The 24,319-nt window shown below is 38.9% G+C and overlaps 1 protein-coding gene across 1 annotated transcript in view; it reads right to left on the bottom strand.

Moving 5' to 3' along the window:
- Positions 1-24,319, bottom strand: part of SYT1 (synaptotagmin 1) — a 229,175-nt gene that overhangs the window by 140,634 nt on the left and 64,222 nt on the right. The window contains exons 3-5 of the mRNA XM_052640353.1: positions 24,068-24,190; positions 19,446-19,613; positions 16,127-16,294 (exon numbers count right to left, since the gene is read on the bottom strand). Coding sequence (XP_052496313.1) covers positions 16,127-16,294; positions 19,446-19,613; positions 24,068-24,190 — 459 coding nt within the window. The remainder of the gene's footprint in view (positions 1-16,126; positions 16,295-19,445; positions 19,614-24,067; positions 24,191-24,319) is intronic.

The following is a 24,319-nucleotide window of genomic DNA, read 5'->3' as shown; positions in this document are numbered from 1 at the left end:
GATGTGAAAGTTGGACTGTGAAGAAGGCTGAGTGCCAAAGAATTGATGCTTTTGAACTGTGGTGTTGGAGAAGACTCTTGAGAGTCCCTTGGACTGCAAGGAGATCCAACCAGTCTATCCTAAAGATCAGTCCTGGGTGTTTTTGGAAGGAATGATGCTGAAGCTGAAACTCCAATACTTTGGCCACCTGATGCAAAGAGCTGACTCATTTGAAAAGACCCTGATGCTAGGAAAGATTGAGGGCAGGAGGAGAAGGGGACGACAGAGGATGAAATGGCTGGATGGCATCACTGACTCAATGGACATGAGTTTGGGTGAACTCCGGGAGTTGGTGATGCCAGGGAGGCCTGGCGTGCTGTGGTTCATGGGGTCGCAAAGTCGGACACGACTGAGCGACTGAACTCAGCTGAACTAAATCTCACTCTATTTTTACTTTTTGACCCTGAGATACAATAAGAATAGACAATTCCTGATACTATGCTGATTCCTAAAAAACAGTTACCCTCTGCTCTCTTTAAACACTAGCAGATAGAACTTAGGGAAGCACCTTGTTGGAATATTGATTTATACATGTAGAAGCAGCATCTTACACTGAAGAGCAGTTGGCTAACGTTTGCTAAACACTCTCTTGCCATATTCCAGAGTGTTTGTGGGTTAGAAAATGAGAAGACATGACTAGAAATATTTTTCAAACAAAGAAAAAATTTTCCCTTTGATAGAATTGTCTGTAGGGGCCTCATACTTCACTCACAAATCCTCGTCTTTACACTCCAGTGTTATCTGAAGTTCAGAAAATTGTTCTTGCGTATAAACTAATTATGTTCCATACAAAAACAAAAATACTGATTTAGAAGGTACTTTCGGAAAGGATGTTGAAAGGAGGGGCTAGTTCTAGAAGAAGGGCATCATTTCTAAGAATCTTCTTCTCTTAATTGTTTTAAAGACTGTCTGTCTGAGGCTGGGTTCCCTGTTCTCTGGGGTCTCCTCCTGCCCGACGCTGGTCCTGTGTTTTCCAGGGTGGGTGCTTGCTGGCTCATGGAGGGCAGGAAAGCCCCCAGGAGCACCCTGACAGACACACCTGGTTCACAACCTTGCTGTGTTCCATCTCAGGGAGAAAATAATCGCATATTATTAGCAACTTAGGGGATATTTAATGTGGAGCAGAAAAGCAACCTAAATGGTTTATATGTTCCCTGCGTTCTCCTTCTGGGGAGAGAAGAGAGGAGATGAGACCGGCAGGGGACAGCAAGCGCCAGGAGTTCTGTTTGCCAGGGACTGACAGAGTCCTCCCGTCAGTCTTCCCCAAAGCTGGCCTGCCACTCCTTTTTATCTTCAGGCACTTGAAATCTGGAAAGGGTGGACAAGAGTGCTGAAGGAGACTGAGGCTGTCAGTGGCCCTACAGAGAGAGGAAAAATACTCACGAAACTTAAATGGTACTGGAAACAATGAATACTTTCCCCCATAAAATGGAGCAAGTGATTTTCTACTTGATGTATCTGTTTACTTTAGGAATTTATTTGGCATCAGATGGACCTGGGTTTACAGAAATAACTTTTTCAAGGCCACATATTACGAGATTATGTTGACAGGCAGTGTCTAGAATAGGCACCCCTAAAGACAGAAAGTAGATGGATGCTGGCCTACGGATGAGGGTGGGGAATGGGAGTGATTACAAAGGAGCACTGGGTGATGGAAATGTTCTATAATTAGGTTCTGACAGTTGGACATTTCTATAAATTTTCTAAACATGATTGGAAAAAACCAAGAAAAATAAATTTCAAACACATAACTACGTATCATTTTGCATTTTTCAACTGCATTTTACATATAAGGAAATGAGGCTTAGAGAGTTGATGGGACTTGGAGCCCAACTTCTGTCCCATTTGATCCCTACCGCATGCTTCCCTGGTGGCTCAGCTGGTAAAGAATCTGCCTGCAAGGAGGGAGACCCGGGTTTGATCTCTGGGTTGGGAAGGTCCCCTGGAGAAGAGTATGGCAGCCCACTCCAGTATGCCTGCCTGGAGAATCCCATGGACAGAGGAGCCTGGAGGGCTATTGTCCATGGGGGTCATAAAGAGTCGGACACGACTGACTAACGTGTTCTCCTAAGAGCTAACTACTGCGATGTGCAAAACTAGTTGACACGTTCCTTACTTATGAGGAGCTTATATTCCCGTAGACAACAAAAATGGGTAAGCAAGCCATCTTTTTGCATAGCACTATGTGGCTGACACTTAGAGAACAGGGATGTGTGTAATGAGGTGCCAATCATACGGTACAGCAGAGAAATATTCTGTGGGGTTAAAGATCAAAGTGATGCTGAGCATCATCAGGACACCTGGTGGAGATGAGGAGAAAACACCATTGAACGCCATACAGTATCACAGTACATTCCTGTATAGGCACCAAGATACCTTGGGGACTTTTAGATGGTAAAAAAATGTTCTGCAACTTGATTGGAGAGGTGCTTATCCTGGTATGTACAGTTGTGAAGACACATTGAACTGTATACTTAATATCTGCACCTCATTATATGTCAAGTTCGACCTCAATTTAAAAAGGTGTGATGTTGCTACAAAAGACGCAGAAAAGAGCACAGAAAAGGCTGGAGGAATCTCTGAGAAGCAACTGCGAAAGGGATCGGGTAGTCCTCATATTTAGAACACGGTTCTTGTGTCAGGAGAAGGAAGCTTCAAGCTTCTTACCCCACAGGAGAGCAGACTAGTGGAAAATGGCTTTGGAATCAGAAAAAACAAGTGTCTGAGTCCTGAGTTCTCACTGGCTAGCCACGTGGCCCGAGTCTGGCTTCATCTATCCAAAGGGGTCTTAGCATTGACCTTACCATGAAGTGTGGTACTGATGAGCGAGATCTTGGAGAAGAATGCTCTGGTTTAAAGAGAGACTGGAAAAATGTGAGGAAATATCCCTTAACTTTGGAAATAGTAGTGGGAGAAAATTCACAGCATACCTCCGTTCTGTTTCAAATGGGGCCCCAGGTTAACCTAGATACCATGCTTCCATGTAGAGGGTTTTAGTACCCGAAACATTTTTTTTTTTTTTAAAGCAGCTTCATTGAGGTAGAATTCATACACTAGAAAATTTACTTTTTTGAAGTATACAACTGAGTGGATTTTTAGTGCATTCAGAGTTGGGTAACCATCACCACTAATTTAAGAATATTGTCATCACCCCACAAAGAAACTCATAGCCAGTAGCTGTCATTCCTCACTTCTCCTTGCCTGCTCTCCACCTGCAGCTCTGAGCCTTCAGTTCAGTTCAGTCGCTCAGTCGTGTCCGACTCTTTGCAACCCCATGAATCACAGCACGCCAGGCCTCCCTGTGCATCACCAACTCCTGGAGTTCACTCAGAGCCTTAGGCAACCATTAATCTGCTTTCTGTCTGTGTGGATTTGTCTATTCTGGTTTATCCATGTTGTGGCACGTGTCAGTACTACATTCCTTTTTTATGGCTGAATAATATTCTGTTATGTGACTGTAGCATATATTGTCTAATTATTCACCAGTTGAAAGGAACTTGAGTTCTTTCCACTTCCGGCATTTGTGAAAATATGGCTACAGACCTTCTCGTACAATTATTTTCTGTGTGGAAATGTGTCTCTACTTTGCAGGGCAGGTATATACCTAGGAATAGAATTGCTAGGTCACATGAATCCTCTCTTTTGAACATTTTGAGAAACTGTTAAATTGTTTCCCAGAGTGGCTAAACCCCTCAGAGATGTGTGAAGGTTTCAGTTTCACCACATCTTTGCTGACACTTGGCAATCTTTCTGATTTTTAGTAGAACCTGAACGTTGAGCTCTGTTTCATGGTGGTAGAGCAGAGCCGTATGTGCTGTGGCTTATCTACTCATATGTGCTAAGGCTTATCTTGGAGTGGCCTTTGTGATCTCTCCTCACATCTAAGGTCTCCCACATGGGGCTAACCTTGGATATCTTGTCTTGGATCAAAACTGTATGACAATGTTCTCTGAATTGTTGGGCTGTCTCAGTCTCCTCGTAAAAGCAAGGATAGAAATCTGGTGGCCAGAGCCATGCTTTTTCAGTGGCAAGGAGATAAGGGCTCTAATCAGTGTTTTCCATAATTTAAAAAACCCTAGTATTTATTGAGAGTTTATTAGATGCCAAGGATTAATTAAGCACTCTACATGATTTATTATTATTATTATTTTTGGCCACACCACTCAGCATGTGGGATCTTAGTTCCCTGACTAGGGATCAAATCTGTGTCCTGAGCATTGGAAGCACAGAGTCTTAATCACTGGACCAGCAGGGAGGCCCCTTTACATGAGTTATCTTTAGAGTGTATCACAACTCATGGAGGTGGGTAATATTAATCCCGTTTTATAGAAGGGTTAAGTAACAAGCCTAAGGACACACTGAGAGTAAGTGGAGTTATGGGTGGATACACACTGGTTGCGTCCAGGGCTACAGCTTTTATCTATTCGAGGGGCAGTCTCATCATTAGATTACAATCTACTATGCTTAGTGGATCTGTTTATCTTCAGCATTGTTTTTCTAAAAGCTTGTACAGTCCCTGGCTCACAAAAGAGGCTTAATAAATATATGTGGAATAAATGAAAGAATGAAGAAATAAAAGTGATTTGCAGTACTGAAGGCCTCCTCTGGTTCATAATTGGAAAGAACATTTAGCTACATGTAAAGCAAGTAGATGTGGGTGTGTGTCTGCATGCCCTCTCTCTCATCTTTTAATTATTTAAGTTCTTGTTTATCAGCAAGTCCTCATTCTTCTCCCTTATTCTGTAGCACAATAATTGTACAGCTAAACTGCTGACATTTCATCTAATTGCAGAGTAACAGATTGTAATGGATTAAAGATTTCACAATACAAACATTTTGGCCTGCTCAAAGCAAGGTAGGAGTAAAACAGAAGGTGAAAACATTTAATTCGAAGATGTCACAAACAAGATATTAAAAAAAAAATTGTCCAAAGCATGTGATGAACTCACTCAAAAAGGTGATACTGTAAAAGATCCAATTGAGATTGGAGGACAGGACAGAACAAGACATTCTCTAGCATTGATCACACTGCTTCCCACTCAAAGTCCTCTTTGCTGTTTCAGTAATAAAACAACCAGGGATAGGAAAGACGGTGCTTGTCTGTATCATTTTTCTCATTCTTCTTTTTTTCTATTTGTTCCTGTTTCAACTCCCACTCCTCACTTTCTGCTCCTCTCATCTATATTCATGATATCCATGCTTCTGAACCACTTGGTTTTATTTAAAATTCTACTGAAAACTCTCACTCTTTATTCTTAGGGGGAAAAAAAAAACCCAAAAAACTAACACCTACACTAGTTTCTATTAAAACAGATTTCCTTGGCACTAAATGTATCCAGAACTCCTATCTCTTGATGATTTTTCCCATAGTGAGGGAGCATGTAATGATGTTATAAAGGACATGAACTTGGGCAAACTTCAGGAGATGGTGAGGGACAGAGGCCTGGTGTGTTGCAGTTCATGGGGTCGCAAAGAGTTGGACACAACTAGGTGACTGAACAACAACAATGATATTAGTGGCTCAAGACATTTTGGTCAGAGTCAGAATAGAAATCTCACAAGGATATCCACTTCATGACTTTACCACAGTAACTATAACTGTTTTACTCAATTGGATCATCACCTTATAAGGTGTACTTGGAGACAGCTTATGACCATTTCAATCGAAGTTGCCTTATAAAGACAGGCCAGAGGACAGAAAAATAGAGGACAGAGAGAGAGAAGGGCAGAAAGGACAGAGAGAAGGCTGTATCGTATACGGAGGAAGACTTTTGGAGAGAGGGGCTAGAATTCAAAATATATAGGGGTACCATATAGGCAGTAGGACCTCCCTGGTGGCTCAGATGGTAAAGCATCTGCCTACAAGGTGGGAGACCTGGGTTCAATCCCTACGTCAGGAAGATCCTCTGGAGAAGGAAATGGCAACCCACCCCAGTGTTCTTGCCTGGAAAATCCCATGGACAGAGGAGCCTGATAGGCTACAGTCCATGGAGTAGCAAAGAGTTGGACACAACTGAGTGACTAATCTTTCACTTTAAACTTATATAGACAGTACAACTGGAATAATTGCATGTCCTTCAAAGATGACTTCCTTGAAGGTGGCATGAATCATGATGCATGTTTGCAAAATAAAATTTTTATTTTAATTTGGCAACCAATTCACTTGAAAATACTTATCTAAGCACTTTGCATGTTTCAGGCACAGTGCCAGGCACTGGGAATAAAAAGATAAGACTGGTAATATCCTTGGACTCACTGAGTGTTAGTCAAATAAGTAGCAATATGGTGGAGTAGAGAGAAAATGAGTTTGGGAGTTGAAACTGGGTCTATCCTGGGGCTTATTTTCTGGGAGGCACTGGACCATTACATTTTCTGATATGTGAAATAGGGATAGGAAGAATTACTCCACAGGACCTCATCCAGGATTACCTGAGATAATGTGAAAAAGGCACTTAGTAGAGTGCTTTGGCATAGAGGTGGACCTGGCTTCCATATTCCAGTTCTTATCCTGGGAAAGAACAAGTTTTACAAGCTTTACTTAGTGTTCTGAGTTTTAGGTTGATCAGTCTGACATTGTAAGGGGCAAACTGATACTAAGCTACTACATCTGATCTGTTTCTCAGAATATCTGTTCAAGCTCTCACTCCATTCCCACCTGGGCCTGTCCCTGGCAATCTCAGCTCTCTCAACTGGCTCTTAATCATCTCTTAACTTCCAGAGGCATTCTTAGTTTCTTTCTGCCTATTCAAATGCTACCCAGTTTTAAACTAGCTCACTTTTTCCAACTCTTCCATGCATCTTCCCTGTCCATGCCTTTTCTTTGTGCTGAAAACTTATGGTCCATTTTAATTTATACTCTGAATTTGGTGCTTTGTGAAGCTCCTTTTGTTCATTTGCATTATGAAATTTTACTATTATTCTTGACCATTTCTCATATGTGAATCTTAATCTTCCATTTTATATACTTTACAGTGATAATTTCACAAAAGATATAATTTTGAATAAATGAATGGGAATTTATATTCTGTTTAGTGAAGAACTTTTTTAATGGGAAGAAAAATCCCTCTGACTTCATTAAATTCATCAGCACTCATGAGTGAGTATATCAGTTTGGTTTTGAGTTTTTTGTTTGTGTGTGTTTTTGTGTTTTTTGTTTTGCATTTAAATTGAATTTATAGCTACACTTCTAGGCTAAAGAGACTGAGAGAGACTGTTTAAAGAAAAAGGTATGGTGAAGCAGAAAGAGTGTAGGCTTCAGACCCGTGTTTGAACTTTAGCTCTGGCGCTGGTTGTATGACTTTGGACAAACTACTTAGACTTTCCTAGGCTTCAATTTTGTTTTTCCCTCATTTTGTAACCAGATTTAATATGCCAGTTTTGAAGAATGTTTTAATAATATTTTTTGTGGACATACAGTAGATTCTCAGTAAATAGTAGCTTTTATTAATATTAATGTTTATAACTTAGGTAGAGAAGTTAGGTAAGCTTTTAATGAGACTTGGAAACTTGGGAGTTGGGCTGGGAATCCAGTGCTCTGGCTAGACAACTGTTGAGGGGAGGGTGATGCAGAAGGTTAAGGGGTGACGACGGGAAAACCATAGAAGGTCATTTTTCAAAGTGCCCAGGGTCTTTTCCTCCACTTAATTCTTTACAGTCTAAATTTATATTTTCTAGGGAATTCACAACTTTTTAAAAAAGTTCCAAGTAACATATGTCTCTTGCCATCTGTTCTACAAAGACTGAGGCATTAGCTTCTGTAGTTGCTGACCTCTAACGCCCCCTGAAAGGAACGCAGCTGGGAGATCAGGAATGAGGCACTCTGTGCTCTGGGAAAACTGGCAGAACAAGGCCCTCACAGCATATTTTCAGAAAGATCTTATGAACCCACGTTCTTATCTCTTCCTGTACTTAAAGCATTAAAACCATGAATGAAGATATCTGGACCATAAAGAAGGCCGAGCACTGAAGAACTGATGCTTTCGAACTGTGATGTGGGAGAAGACTCTTGAGAGTCCCTCGGACTGCAAGGAGAGCCAACCAGTCAATCATGAAGGAAATCAGTTCTGAATATTCATTGGAAGGACTGCTGTTGAAGCTGAGGCTCCAGTACTTTGGCCACCTGATGCGAAGAGCTGACTCATTGGAAAAGACCCTGATGCTGAGAAAGACAGAGGGCAGGAGGAGAAGGGGGTGACAGAGAATGAGATGGCTGGATGGCATCACTGATTCAAGGGACATGAATTTGAGCAATCAGGGAGATAGTGAAGGACAGAGAAGCCTGGCGTGCTGCAGTCCATGGGGCCGTGAAGAGTTGAACATGAACTAGTGACTGAAAACAAGCTATCTGTCCCTCGTGGTTAGCAGCAGCCTTCTACAGAGATGAATCTAATGGCGCAGACCCCCATTCACCAAAATCACATATACACTAACCTCTCCCCTGAAGTCTCCCACCCCAGAGTTCCTCAGAGCTCTCTGAGAGGCTGTCTCTGGAGCTATCGTCCTCAGTAAATCCCCCAATAAAATTGAAACTCACAGTTCTCACACTTTTATTTCTGTTGACAAATGATATCAAATTTTAATTTGGAACCTCAGTGAAGTGAGAATTTAGTTTCATCCATTTTGTGCCTTTCTTTAACTAGAAAGGCAATCAAATTACAGTCCTACACACTAGAGGGATATTTCAAGTTATCTGCTGTTTCCTATGATGATTTTAGAAACCACATCACGAAGCTTGACAATAATTATTGTGCATAGCAACACAGTTATAATTGGTGATTACAATTCTGGCTGAAAACTCAGAGGCAAGTAAACCACAGCTATGGCCAAAGACATTTCAAAAAGTCAAATGCAACTCTACCTCAGTGCTAGTTTAAAGGGAAAGTATTATGTTGTATGTACCACAAGTGGATGCAGAGATACTAAGTACACTAAAATATGGTCTAAATATAATTGTATTGAATTGTTTTATATCCTATTGTTATAAATTTGGCTAGAAACAAATAATCTAGATACAATAAACGTAGATTTCGTTCATATTCTTGGACTTCTCCTTGGAACTGATTCCTTCCCAATTCCCTCTGAGTAAATTTCCATGTTGCCAGCAGAGACTTAAATCAGAACTTTAACTAAATTTTAGCCTTAAATAAAAGTTAAATTAAGCTAAGCCACAAGCTCTCCACACATCATGGAAACTGGATAAAAAGGTTATAGGAAAAAAAAAAAGTTATAGAGAGAAAGGAGATTCTGAATAAGACTTTACCTCCATTCCCCGCAAAAATTAGTGAGAGAAAGCCATTATTTTCATGGCCATCAACAAAATGATAAGAATGATTTTGCTGTTTCTATTCTGCCTACATTTGATAGAAAATGATCCAAAAAGCAAAAGGATACTAAATCATTCTCATCGTTTGGCACTAAGATATTTTGTTGCCAGGTTTTCAGAGTACTTTAGACTTCATTTGTAAAATAAAATAATTATTACAACATGGACTTTAAAATAAGAGTTCTGAAATATCTCTCACGGTATAATAAACTCCTCTGCCTCATTCATTCATTTAAAATTACACCTCCTGTGTGCTTGCCTCTGTGATCAAACTGGTTTCACAGTTGGGAACAACAGACATGGTTGTTTACAATCCAGTGGGGAAAGACAGACAATGAATAAGTAAACACATACAAATAAGTATACCTTCCTGCAATGTTATGGGTCAAAATGAGTATCTTTGTGGCATTTCTGTGATAGATTGTGAGTGACAGGGAAGATTCTTCCTGGCTTTCATATTAAAGTTCCTGCAATTAATCTTTTATAAGAATTTCTGCTCAGGGCATTGATGTGTTTTGCAGACATTCTTGGAGGGCATAAGTTACTATCTGACTGCGAAGTATACTTAGAAACAGCATCAGTTCATGATCCTTAGGCAAAAGAGATGCTTAAGGAATAATGACCTGAACCCATTTCAAAGGACTATCAAGTAATTTGTATAAGCTTACAAAAAGCTTGGCTTTTTGATTGGATCTGTAATCTCGAAATGCTTTTTTGTGAAGTAAATGTTTTTCTAATTAGGCTTAAAAATGTGAAATTTTCTTGCAAAATTGATTTTCTATTAAGGCACTAAAGTAGTTTCTCTTTCCTTCTGCTTGGGTACTAATTAAATTATGTCCCCAACTTTTTTTAATTCAGCAATCAATTTTTTTTCCATTTGTACTAGATTACAGAATCTCATTTAAAAATCACTCTTTAATGAATTCTACACAAAGCAGAGGTGATGAACATTCTCTAATGGAGACAAAATTGTACTGGTCAAGTTATGAAACAGTCTCCTTCAAAAACAAAGGGATTGCATTCTGGTGGTATCCTATGCCATTTTTAGGGGTTAAAAAGCAGTAGTGGAAGGCATGGGCTTCCCAGGTGGTACTAGTGGTAAAGGACCTGCCTGCTGATGCAGGAGATGTAAGAGACTCTGGTTCCATCCCTGGGAAGGGCAGAGGCCCTGGAGGAGGATCCCCTCCAGTATTCTTTCCTGGAGAATCCCATGAAGGGAGCCTGGTGGGCTATGGCCCAAAGGGTCACAAAGAGTCAGACATGACTGCAGCGACTCAGCATGCACACATGCAGTGGAAGGCTTAGGGATAAAAACTAGGAATACATGCTAAAATAAGGAGTCTAAATGCCTTGAAGATGTACCTGATGCTGGGGTACAGACTGATACAGTTTTTACAATAATTATAAATAAAATTTATTAAAAAAAGAAAATGGAATCATAAGCTATTGATCATAACATTTAAAATAATTAAGTGAAAATGCTAGATGAATGGGTTTTTCCAAATGTTGTAAGGTTGGCTTCAGGTTTGACTTGTGGGTGGCATAAATAAATATTTCTCGAATGATTAGAATGAAAAAAATTTCAAATTCATCAGGCAGTCAGAGGCTATACATGTTAGAAACCTTTTGCAAATGGAAGAACTGTATATACTGATTATACAGGATGATTTTTGAGACCTTAACTTGAGAAGGGGAAAGACTATGACAATGGTTTTATGTGTAAGTGTCTCTTGAAACTCAAAGGATTTCTGTTTTAAAGAGACAAAAAGAAGAGAAAGGCTTTGCTGTCTTGCAAGGTCAGATTCCCTTTTTATCTGTGGGAAGTGGGAGAGTGGGTGATCAGTCAAAAAAAAAAAAAAAAAAAAGGCAAGTGAACCTAAACTGCTAGTAAGGGGACTTGGATCATGTTAATTAGAGAAATATTAATCAAGTCGGAATGGAAATTTTAGCAGAGAGGTTTTCTCCAGGGGCTAGAATCTTAACAATGGGAGTTGTGTGCACGTTGAGGCTCTTCCGGCATAATTCACCTTTGCAGCACCCCATGTGCTTCAAACATGTGCTTAGTAACTTTCAGATAAGGCTCCTTTCCATTTTTTTCCCCCAAATTGCTTACACATTTAATTGCTTACTAAAATAACACATTAATTTTTTCACTTACATAATGAACACGTAATTCTTTAATTTACATAATTGCTTCATCATCTTATGACTTTTACTTTCAACAACAAAAGCCTACCCCCTTCTATCTCAGGGCTAGATCCTAGTGGGTTGTAATTAACCCATTTAAATCCAAATCTCTCCTTGAACAGACTATTATGAACAGCAGTTCAGTTTCTATTCAATAGATTCCAAATCTGTTTCTTGAATTCCTTTTTCTGTCTCTCTTTGGTATCTTCCACTCATTATGACATTAAAAAATAAGATTTAATACTTTAGAGGAAAGCAAAACAAAAAATCTTAAACAAAACTGCTCATGTAAAATGCAAAAAAATTTGTTTGAAACCATGAGATCTAAAGTTAATCTAAGACTTCCATTTATTCATCCCACTTTACTTTTCTCTAAATGAGGAACAGTAAAGTGAAAAGAGAGCGCATATCAATGAGAATAAGTAATTCTTTAGACTTAAAATGTAACTGGAATCTTATTTCATTTATTAAGAGAAAGTTTATATCTGAATCTAGTCATCCAGAGATACTCTGTAAGCTAGACATCTGCTTTATAAGGTTTCCTATATCATGATAAAAGGAAACAGTCACTCAGCTGAAAACCAAAAGTCATTATTCCCAAAGAGGAAAGACTCCAGAGTTTAAAAATACAGTTGTAGAATTATTTCCCATTAAAAACCTCCAGAGATATTCAATAAGTGCTGTGGTGGTGAGAAAAAGAACAGAGAAATACATGTAGAGGAAAGCTGCTGCTGCCGCCCAGTCGCTCAGTCGTGCCCGACTCTGTGTGACCCCACGGACTGCAGCCCACCAGGCTCCCCCGTCCCTGGGATTCTCCAGGCAAGAACGCTGGAGTGGGTTGCCATTTCCTTCTCCAATGCATGAAAGTGAAAAGTGAAAGTGAAGTTGTTCAGTCGTGTCTGTCTCTCAGCGACCCCATGGACTGCAGCCCACCAGGCTCCTCCGTCCATGGGATTTTCCAAGCAAGAGGATTGGAGTGGGGTGCCATTGCCTTCTCCAACAGAGGAAAGAGTGGAGAACAAATAGGGAGATGAAAGCTTAAGAAGGAAAGGACAGCAAAAAGACTGGGTAGGAAGGAAAAATGGGAGATTGCTTGCTGATTGAACATATCAAATATCAGGCCCCATGCTAGCCACTTTATACTCTATCCTACTTAATCTATAAGATAATGTTAGACCACTTTCTAGATTAAAAAAATACTGAATTTTAGAGCACGTAAGTGACTTGTCTAAGTACTCGGAGCTAGTAAATGTATCGATCAGGACTGAAACCTAGGAGTGTTTGATCTTAAAGGCAAAACTTTTATAGAATTCCATCTATGGGATCACACAGAGTCGGACACAACTGAAGTGACTTAGCAGCAGCAGCAATAAGCAAGGCAAAGATTAAAATGAGGGAGGAAAATGAGACAACACTGAACTCCATGAAAGCAGGAGCTGTGTCCACCCTTTTCACTTTTTTTTTTTTTGAAACACTTGGCATAGTCCCAGGAATACAGCAGTACATAATAAACGTCTGCATAATGAGTCATCTTGAATACGTTGAATGACAAAAACCATCTTCTACAGGGAGAGAAGCCATGGAGGAAAAAAGTTATGAAAGAAATAGAGAACAGGCAAGTCAAGGGTGAGAATGAAAATGTGATTCTTTTTGGGCAATCTACCTAAAGATGGAAATTTTAGAATCAAATCTGTCAGCTTAGTGTCAAGTCTCAAACTCTGCCCATATTCAAAGAATTTAAAAAAGAAGATAATGGTTCAATGGCTTACATTTCCTAATTCACACAGAAATATTCACCAATTTTTCAGAGACCAGGTGGGGTATGGTCTTGGAATCCCATACCACTTGACATGACCCATGCCCTCTGGACAGGAGACTTGCGAAGCACAAGTGGGTCACCTCTGGGACTCACCAAAAAGCCAACCACTTAACAAAAACCTATCAGCTAATGAATACTAACGGCCCCATGTTAGTCCTGGCCATAAGGAATTTACATGAACTGTACGTGAACCATGAACTTCCAGATGTTCAAGCTGGATTTAGAAAAGGCAGAGGAACCAGAGATCAAATTGCCAACATCCGCTGGATCATCGAAAAAGCAACAGGGTTCCAGAAAAACATCTATTTCTGCTTTACTGACTATGCCAAAGCCTTTGACTGTGTGGATCACAATAAACTGTGGAAAATTCTTCAAGAGATGGGAATACCAGACCACCTGACCTGCCTCTTGAGAAACCTATATGCAGGTCAGGAAGCAACAATTAGAACTGGACATGGAACAACAGACTGTTTCCAAACCAGGAAAGGAGTCCGTCAAGGGTGAATATTGTCACCCTGCTTATTTAACTTCTATGCAGAGTACATCATGAGAAACACTGGGCTGGATGAAGCACAAGCTGGAATCAAGATTGCCAGGAAAAATATCAGTAACCTCAGATATGCAGATGACACCACCCTTATGGCAAAAGTGAAGAAAGAAGAACTAAAGAGCCTCTTGATGAAAGTGAAAGAGGAGAGTGAAAAAGCTGGCTTAAAACTCAGCATTCAGAAAACTTAAGATCCTGGCATCTGGTCCCTTCACTTCATGGCAAATCGTTGGGGAAACAGTGGAACAGTGACAGACTTTATTTTCTTGGGCTCCAAAATCACTGCAGATGGTGACTGCAGCCATGAAATTAAAAGACACTTGCTCCTTGGAAGAAAAGTTATGACTAACTTAGACAGCATATTAAAAAGCAGAGACATTACTTTGCCAACAAAGGTCCATCTAGTCAAAGCTATCGTTTTTCCAGTAGTCATGTATGGATATGAGAGTTGGACTATAAAGAAAGCTGAGCGCCAAAGAACTGATGCTTTTGAACTGTGGTGTTGGAGAAGACTCTTGAGAGTCCCTTGGACTGCAAGGAGATCCAACCAGTCCATCCTAAAGGAAATCAGTCCTGAGTATTCATTGGAAGGACTGATGCTAAAGCTGAAACTCCAATAGTTCGGCTACCTGATGTGAAGAACTGACTCACTGGAAAACACTCTGATGCTGGGAAAGATTGAAGGCAGGAGGAGAAGGGGACGGCAGAGGATGAGAGGTTGGATGGCATCACTGACTCGATAGACATAAGTTTGAGTAAACTCCGGGAGTTGGTGATGGACAGGGAGGCCTGGATTGCTGCAGTCCATGGGGTTGTAAAGAGTTGGACACGACTGAGCGACTGAACTGGACAAGGAATTTACGCAAAGTCAAATATGCTGATAAAAGATAAAAATTCAAGGAAGAGATCACTACTTTGTTAAATGATTAGAAACATTATGTCCAAGTGAGTAAATGTTTTTCATACATATACTGGATATTAAAATAGATATTGGTCTACTCATTTGGAAGAACAACTTATAAAAGTTATAAAACTTAAAACCTCAATATTATCCATGGGTGGTTCTATCCACAGTGGGGCTCAGTGTATTTCAATATCCAGGAATCTAATTTTGACTAACTTCTTTGGGTAAGTTATGTATATTTCCTTTCAAAGAAAAAGCAGAACTTAACTTAATTTTGACTTCTTTTGTACTACCAAGAAATTTTAGAGCACTAATAAAATTCAGTTTCAGAATGGTAGTAAACAAATTGTTCTAAAACCTCCCTGAGTAATAATAATGGTCACAGAAAACCTTAGATTGAAAGGATTCCCAGGTTATGGTCTTGGCTGAGTTTCTCTGAAGGCTTGGCTTACTTTCTGATTTCCCTGGTGGCCTCAAAGTGACCAAACCTTACAAAATCCATGAGGTCTAAGGTCCTAAATGACAAAGGCAGTTGAAATCCCTCGGGTAATTATAGACTATGTTAGGAACAAAAAAATGGTTGGGAAAGGAGTTACTTTAGCAATTAAGGGAAGCTAAGAGTTGTCTGCTTTCCTGGTATTGGCCTGTTGAGACAGTAGCAGAGAAAAACGCTAGTGTTAGACTGGCATAGCATAATCATAGAGAAGGTTAAATGCACTAAGGATATTGAATTTCCCATTTTTAAATCACAGGAAAATCCTGGGCTAACCTATTAAAACTGGGGAAAAACAATGTGAAGAATACTATAAAAATGTGAGTCATTTAAAAAATGGACTTAATATCTATCTACCTTGGTGAATTTTATTTGATGTTTTATTGTGCTCTGAAATTCTTAGGAGGAACAATGATCTGACTGTGATATGCAGAAATAATCAATGAAAAAGTGCCATTTCATTTCTATTTAATAGCTACATAACCTATGTAGGAAACAAAATCTTTGAAGAAAAATACAAAGGATAAGATGACTTTTCCCCTGTCTTTTTAAAGAAGCACATGTGTGTGTATGTGTGTCTGGCTCCAGGGAATGATCCAAGACCTGCACAAATCTCTATTTTCCTTCAAATAAGATTCAGTAGACCTGCACACTTTTTAACGAGGTTATGCAATCCCCTGACCCTATTTTGCCAGCTGTCAGCAGCTGGAGGCCCACATTACTCACACCAGCCCAACATCTCTCAGTAGGTTAGTTTGAGAGTAGCAGCTGACGAGTCCATCTTGTCATGTTAGAAATGCTAATGTTTTTCTTACCTCTTCCTTCTCTGCACTTTGCAGATCACGCCACTCCTCAGTTACGTGACCAAAATCCACCGTGTTCATGGGGACTTTAAATTCCCCGATGATGTCATGCTTAGAGAAGCGATCAAAGTCATAGACAGCCATCACCAGAGTTTTGCCACCCAATTCCGAATATGGCACCTAAATAAAAAAGACCAGGATAAAATATCTGGTGACCAAAAAAATGCTTAAAATATGTTACTTTTTCATAGTGTTTAATTTTAATATTTATGTTGGATAAACAGAACAGGGAGAAAAGTAATGCTTTTTCCCCCCCTTAAATTGCATCATTTGACTAACTACTTGGGCTTAAGTTACTTGGGTGAATGTGAGGGCTTACCATAGTGATTTATCACTTTCTCCCAAAGTTCTAGAAGCTGTTAGTGTTATTAATAATGGCTCCTGCTATTAGTCATGCTAGAAATACTTCAAGAGTAAAACAGGAATAAACCAAGCTGATTGCACTTGACTATATAAGGAACTTTTTCTTGAAGAATGTTTTGTTGTTATTGTTAAGTTATATTGTCAGGGGACAACTTACTCAGGGGTAGTTATTTCAAAAGTTCTATTAATTCTTTGAGGCCATTTGGATGCCACAGTTTAATGAAGCAGCGCTTAATGAGAAGACAAGCTAGGAGTCTGTAAGGATTGGAATGAAATTCACAAGGTGCCTCCCCTATTCCTTAAAATAATTTGCTGATTGACAGGAGCTGACTAGAAAATTGATGTTTTGAATATCAGATTCATTATAATCTAGATCTTGAAGTTCATTCTTAGGAATGACACTCTTTAGGATGAGCAGAGGCAAAAGGCCAAAAACTGATGAATTCTCCAGCTGTTCAAAAATATCTGGGACAGATGCTATGGGCTGGGATGTTTATTACTGACATTTTTAATATTCAGAGAAAGCAGGGCAATTCCAAGGAAGCTACACTTCAGTAACTGGGAAGAAATACCTAATTAAGAAATTGTTTAGACTTGTATTGAAGGTTTCATCAATTTTCAGACACTTGTTATTATTTTATCAGTGTAAATAGTTGTCTTATGCTCCAGCAAACATTTCTCAATTAATTCCGTATATTAAGAAAGAAAGGAGAAGGAAGAAGTTTTGACCGTATATATACAAGAAATTTTGCTTTTTTCCAAAGAGCTTTTGTTTTCTATCATTTGTCATCTATTAGGAATTGGGTTAAAATACTATGATTAAAAACTAGGCATAGCCCATTTTCCACTTTAGAATGAAAAAGTAAACCCTTCCAAAGAGATGACTTTGAAAGAAATTAATTTTAGAGTAGGGATGAGCTCTTGAGAATTGCATCTTATTTCTGAAATTTGTCTAGAGTTGTTGGTGATTGTATGAAATGACAGTCAAAAACCTGAGTTGGAGATCAGACAGGTCCAAGACTGGGTTTCCCCCTCTTCCAGCTGAAAGGCCTGGGACAAGTAAATAAATCTAGAATGATGATAATAGTGTCTATTTCTCGGGAGCTGGTTGAGGCCAAATGAATACATGTAAAGCATTTAGCACAGTGCTGGCACACAGCAGGTACTTAATAAATATTTATTGTTTGAATATAAGTAGCTCTTTCAAGTGGACGTTTATTGTGGAGCAAAGGAGCGTTTCATTTGGGGCATGTCAAGTTTATTTTCAGTGGATTTGAACTCAGTTTTAAAGCCAATCCCCTTTAAACTATTTTGCTTCCATTTAAGATGCATTATCTACAAAGCCTAAAAGGAGAAACTGGCTAGTTCTCTAGAAACAGTGGTGTATTTTTTAAATGTAGGAAAATATATTGTACTTTGGCTTGATTTATGACGTGATCAACTCTCCTAAAATAAAATGGAACCTGATTAAATTTTATAGGCAATTTCAAAATCTCCCGTGATTATAATTCTTGAAGTTAGACATTACTAGAAATTATTAGCAGTACACATTTTAAAAAAGGAATAGCATATAGATAACTCAAAACAAAGCCTCACAATATTTCAAATAATTTAAGAATGTGCTGGCTAAACAGTGGCTAGAAACTACTGACCTAAATTGAGATCCACACAGAGTCAAATACAATGATTATGTTTACCTTTTGCAATATTTTTGTTTTGTTTGTTTTCATTGTACGTTCTGTGGCATATTGATCCCAATGATTAGTTTTTCTTAAACTGAGTAGTTTCAGAATGTTTCTAGAGCTATTCTACATTAGCTGTCTTGGTTTAGAAAAGTGTAGATTTTAAATAGGATTGCTGACAGCACAGAAGGGATTTTTCTTGTCTTACAAACTGAAATTGTAGAGTGAATAGAACATCAGTACTCTTTTAGAAAACTAGAAGCAAGGTTCATGAGACTGACTCACACGTGAAGTTTCATCCATTTATTTAGGATATTTGTTGACATGCAATGTATGCTATTGCTAAGGCTAGCTGGTAGATGAGTGATTCTGACTCTGCCTGCTGGCGTATTCACAGACATGTATTGTTTTAAGGAATGCATTAAAAAATTTCACATGTTAAAGACACCAACCAAGAGACTGTTTTTATGCATGACTTCAGGTGGAGAACTACGGAGCTTGTACATAGGAGATGCCTGAAGCCCGCCAGGCACCTTTTCCTGTTATTCTGGGGCCAGAATTCCTCTTTGTTATCGTTTGTTAATTGAGGTGCCTCAACAAGATGAAGAATACCAGGGAAAAGCCAAGAGGAAAGGAAAAATGCTAGAGCTGGAAAAAAAATAATAAAAATAAATAATTAAAAATAATTAAAAATAATAAAAAAAAATTGGCTCCTATTCTTTTTATTTATGGATTTAGAATGTTTTCAAATACTCAAATTGGCCCTGTACACAAAGAATTTTGCAATGCGAGTAATACCTATTTGTGTCATTTGAAATAATGTTGGATAGCTTACTTTATTCTGTGGTTGTGATTGGTTTTCAAAACTTGGAAACCTGGGAAAAGTCTGTAATCTTTTGGCTTTATTTTAGAGAGGGGGAAATGTTCAGGTCCATGGACACACTGGAAGCTGAACTCACTTTATGGACACGAATGACATCCTTGTTCTATGCCAGTCCACGCTCTATTCTGAAATAGCTGAGCTGAATCCTATTTGGATCAAATTTAAATGCATAGTAGAAGCCTCATTACATTGAAAATAAGAATTATGGATATTCTGAGCAGAATCACTTGTGAGTCTCTGAAAGTGGTCATGCGCATGTATCAGTATGTGTCAGGATGAGACTGGTCTGTTATCTAAAACAACAGAGAAGAAGTTCAACAGTAAATACACACACAAAAAATACCTTGAAAGTAAACTGCTCGTTGAAGACAGGATTAAGGGTCTTTCGGTGGACTTTTGTCTCAAATTTCTTCTTTTTATCGGGCAGCAGAAAAACCTTCACATAGGGATCAGAGGTGCCCCCCATGTCCAAGGCAGGCAGCTCGGCAGCCTGGATGATTCCTACCAGGAGCTGAAATGAGAGGCAGAAGACGGCCAACATCGGCATTGGTGAACATGTTGGAAAAGACTGATTTGTTCACAAGGCTGCATATTGTGATTGCTCTTTTCTTCTTTGCTTTTGATAGACTTCTATTCTCTTAAGAAGCTGAACACAGAAGGCAAAAGAAATGATATACCCAGACTTCAGAAACTCAATTATGACATACGCAAGCTCTAGGAAGCCTGGTTTTAAACACAAAAGAGCCTTTTTAAAAGGTTGCTGATTACATTTAAATATGGAATTCATATTTGCAAAAGGATTGCAATCAAATAACTTCCCAGTTGCTAAAAGCCCTTGTGTATTATTTTTCTTACCAGAGTGTGATTTGTAAGTGGAAATAAGTTGTTAAACAATCACAAGCCTGTAATTATAAAGCAGGAAAATTTTATTTTGAACCAAAGCTTCAGACCAGCTAGATAGAAATTTCTTAGAAATTGGGTAGCTTTTTGAGATAAAAACATCTTCAAGTTTCTATCATATTTGGCCTTTACTTGTATGCTAGCTACTTCTTGTTTTAACTTAGAGTAAAATAATTATTATATATTAAATTCTGTATTTAAATATAGGACATAGGGTCAAAGAAAAATAATTTCAGCTTCATCTAAAAGAGATTACAGTTATGGTTTTAATCCTAAGTGACTGTCTGATTTTATTCAAATATAGCAGAAATCTCTGCATTCTTCACATCTGATTTTTCTCAGTGATACATTCCTATTTCTTACTATGAACGTGAGTGTTGACTGGCATTGTTCATGTTTTTGCAAAGGAAACAGAAGGTGTGAGCGGACTGTTCTGATGCTCTGCCATCAGTCATGCTGTATCAACAGACTGGTTTAGATTCATATGGGAAACAAAAGTAGACTCTTACTGTTATTCAAGGGATATACTATTCAGAAAATGCAGAATGTATAGCTTTCACATCTTAAAATGGGGTCTGAAATTTTGAGACTGTACTTTTTTCAACCAATAGGGTGGAAAAGCAATTCACCTCTGAAAAAAAAAGTCACAGCAACTTTTTACAAAATTGATCCATTGTGTGCATAAGTGCACTTTGGCCCATTGGCTCAATTTTTAATCTAGACCAATACCTTGAAAGATTGCTATTTCCATTTTAATGTTTCAGTATCTTTTTGTGACTTCTTCATACAACAGTAGCAATAATAATGCTGGATTGTAAGTACACAAAACGTAGACAGATGGTCAAAGAATGGCTAAAATAGACATAAGCTTATAAAGACATGATTAGTAAAGCAAACAGTTTGTCTCTTGGTTTGCCAAGTTGGTATTTGGAATTTGCTTTTGGTTAGCAATGTGAATAAGCGAGATTATATTCTCTCCTTCTCTCTTTTTGCAATACTTTTTCTTTGGGGCAGGGAAAGAACTAGTGATATAGCCTAAAGTCTTTTAAACTTGATCATCTATACTTGAAAGGTTTGGGGGCATTTTGTTGATAAGAGATGGAATTACTTCTTCCAACTCCCCTCTGGCTTCTGCTTGAGAGATAAACATCACATTTTTCTCCACCATGAAAGCTTCTTAGGGGACTTTAAGGATTGTCTTTTAGTTTTGGTAAGCAAGTGTGTATATTTGATTACAGCCTTATCTACAAAAATCCTCAGACTTTATGTTCCATGACTCACAGGAATCATTTTATAAATCAGATTAGCTGAGAACATTCAGAAAAATAAATGCAGAATATTAAATTTTATCAGGTAGAATATTATAGATGCTCCGAACGAAATACCTCCTAAAATGTGTTTGTTCGAAAGAGAAGAATAAATACATTTGCATCATGTTTGAGTAAAAAAAATTCAATTCTATATTCTTTTTTTTTTCAGTACTATACTCTTAAAAATACTACTTTATAAAATGTTACTTATAATACTCAAAACCAATGTAGGAGTTTCAAAATTATGACTAACCAGGATGAGGTACCCCTAGATTTCTATTGAAAAAATATGAAAGTAGAATTAATTAGTAGAAAAATGTTGGATACATATATAAAAGCAGTTTGAGTGAGAATGAGTGAGTAAAAGTCGCTCAGTTGTGTCCGACTCTTTGTGACCCCATGGACTATACGGTCCATGGAATTCTCTAGGCCAGAATACTGGAGTGGGTAGCCATTCCCTTCTCCAGGGGATCTTCCCAACCCAGGGATTGAACCCAGGTCTCCCACATTGCAGGCAGATTCTTTACCAGCTGAGTCCCAAGGGAAGCTGTCTATAGTTCTGCCAAAGATGTTTTGTGTTAAGATAACATTTGCTGACCTTGACCTTCCCTAGAATTTATAAATAATAGGCAGTTTTGCTCTTAACCAACCCCTGATAGTCAAATCATTGTATAAATGATAAAAATAACCTAAAATGCCATATTTACTTAAGTAGAAATAGTAGACCTATAATTCTGTATAAATTCATACTTACAAGGCCGTATCTGTAACCAACATGTGGCTTTCTGGAAAGTAAGATAAAATAACGAACTAGGACTGTAATGAAGCTAATTAAATGTAATTATTTATAATATGACCATGCATATCAATAAATTCTTTGTAAGGAATCCTCTGGACACTTCAAAAAGTAAAGATGTTATCTGAACTAAATAAAACCCAGAATTTCTGCCATTACTTAGAGCTCACAGTATTACTGACTTTGGGCATTAGTTACCAAAGCTGACTTTTGGTGTTTGATTTATTTATCATTTACTTCTCATCAAATTGGACATAATTAACACATGCTACAGTTAGGTAGTAACTGTATTTATGTCTATCAAGTTCTTTCCCACCCTGAAAGATCAGTGAACTGATCAAGGTGAAGGTGAAGGTGAAGTTGCTCAGTCGTGTCCGACTCTTTGTGACCCCGTGGACTGTAACCCACTAGGCTCCTCCGTCCATAGGATTCTCCAGGCAAGAATACTGGAGTGGATTGCCATTTCCTTCTCCAGGGGATCTTCCCGACCCAGGGATCGAACCCGGGTCTCCCGCATTGGAGGCAGACGCTTTAACCTCTGAGCCACCAGGGAAGCACACTGATCAAACCAGAGAGATTTAAAACAAACTGGAGAAATTTAAAGCTACCCTAGCTGAAAAAGAACTGTGTCTTAAAGATTCTTAAGAACCTGATCTCTAACTCAGCTAATTCTTATCTAATTTTTAAAATTTCTTGAACAGTTTAGAATGTAAAGGGATATCATCATCAAAGTCATGGATCCTAGAAGGTCTTTTCAGGTAAAGAGATTTTTCTTTTTAAACATTTATCTTTGGGGTACCATGAAAACAGGGAGTTAATAAAAACTAGCTAATATTATCCCCCACTCCAGTACTTTTGCCTGGAGAATTCCAGGGGAGGAGGAGCCTGGTGGGCTGCAGTCCAGGGGGTCACTGGGAGTCGGACACGACTGAGTGACTTCACTTTCACTTTTCACTTTCATGCATTGGAGAAGGAAATGGCAACCCACTCCAGTGTTCTTGCCTGGAGAATCCCAAGGATGGGGGAGCCTGGTGGGCTGGCGTCTATGGGGTCGCACAGAGTCGGACACGACTGAAGTGACTTAGCAGCAGATGCACCAGCAGCTAATATTATCATTCATCTTGGTGGCACTTCACGACTTTTAAAGCCGGAAGGTCTGTTTTTGCACAACTTTTATGGTGGCTCAGAGGGTAAAGCATCGGCCTACCATGTGGGAGACCTGGTTCAGTCCCTGGGTTAGGAAGATCCCCTGGAGAAGGAAATGGCAACCCACTCCAGTACTCTTGCCTGGAGAATCCCATGGACAGAGGAACCTGGTGGGCTGCAGTTCATGGGGTGGCAAAGGGTCGGACACGACTGAACAACTTCACTTTCACTTCACTTTCATTTCATTGTTACTTTTGGGGATGCATGCAAAGGCACTAGAAGTCAATTAGCTGGTCTTTCTACTTTTCTAGAACTATTAACTCATTTGTGCCAGGAGTTCTACCCAGTGTCACAGAAGGAAATGAAACTCATGGAAAGCCGATTTTTAAATCCTTGATTCCTTATCAGGCAGTTAAATTTTTTTTTTTTCAAAACTTTGGCTTAATTGATGGTCTAACTTGCCCTATTTGGAGCTAAATCGATGAATTCTGAAGATCGTTATAGCTAAGGCTGAGGGATCTATGCCTAGGAACTCTCAGAATCAGTCAGATGGCTTCAAGGTAATTTGTATTCTGCCTGCCTGCTGAAAGTGCCATAGTAGATGTAATCAGCTGAACCCTGTGGATTCTAATTACCAGAAGTTAAATTAGCAAGTGGGGGACCACCTGTACTTAGAAATTATTTCATCAATAGCTTCGATAATTGCATTTTCTCCTTGTAGCAAATGAAATGTTTTAAGAAGTATCTTGTTTCAATTTCTGGTTGGTATTTCAGAAAATGTAATGGAATTACAAGACATTTCTCCCCTCGGACCTGGTTATTCTGGAAATCATAATCCAGTGAGTATTGAAGTTTTCCCAGTTTCTCCTCTTCTTTGGGTTCTTCTTTCTCTTCACCATCAGTCAATCCGGTTTCAGCATCATCATCCTTCAGGGCCTATAAGCAAGGGAAAGGGGATCATATGTGAATTCAAGTGAATTTTCACCGAACCCAAATGATACTGGGCCTGTGGTTAATACTTCCACGCTGTCAGAAGCAAGCACTGAGATGCGGGAATCTCCATTT

This window comes from Budorcas taxicolor, chromosome 5, assembly GCF_023091745.1.
Source record: "Budorcas taxicolor isolate Tak-1 chromosome 5, Takin1.1, whole genome shotgun sequence".
Taxonomy (NCBI): domain Eukaryota; kingdom Metazoa; phylum Chordata; class Mammalia; order Artiodactyla; family Bovidae; genus Budorcas; species Budorcas taxicolor.
This window is presented reverse-complemented; position numbering and strand designations above follow the sequence as displayed.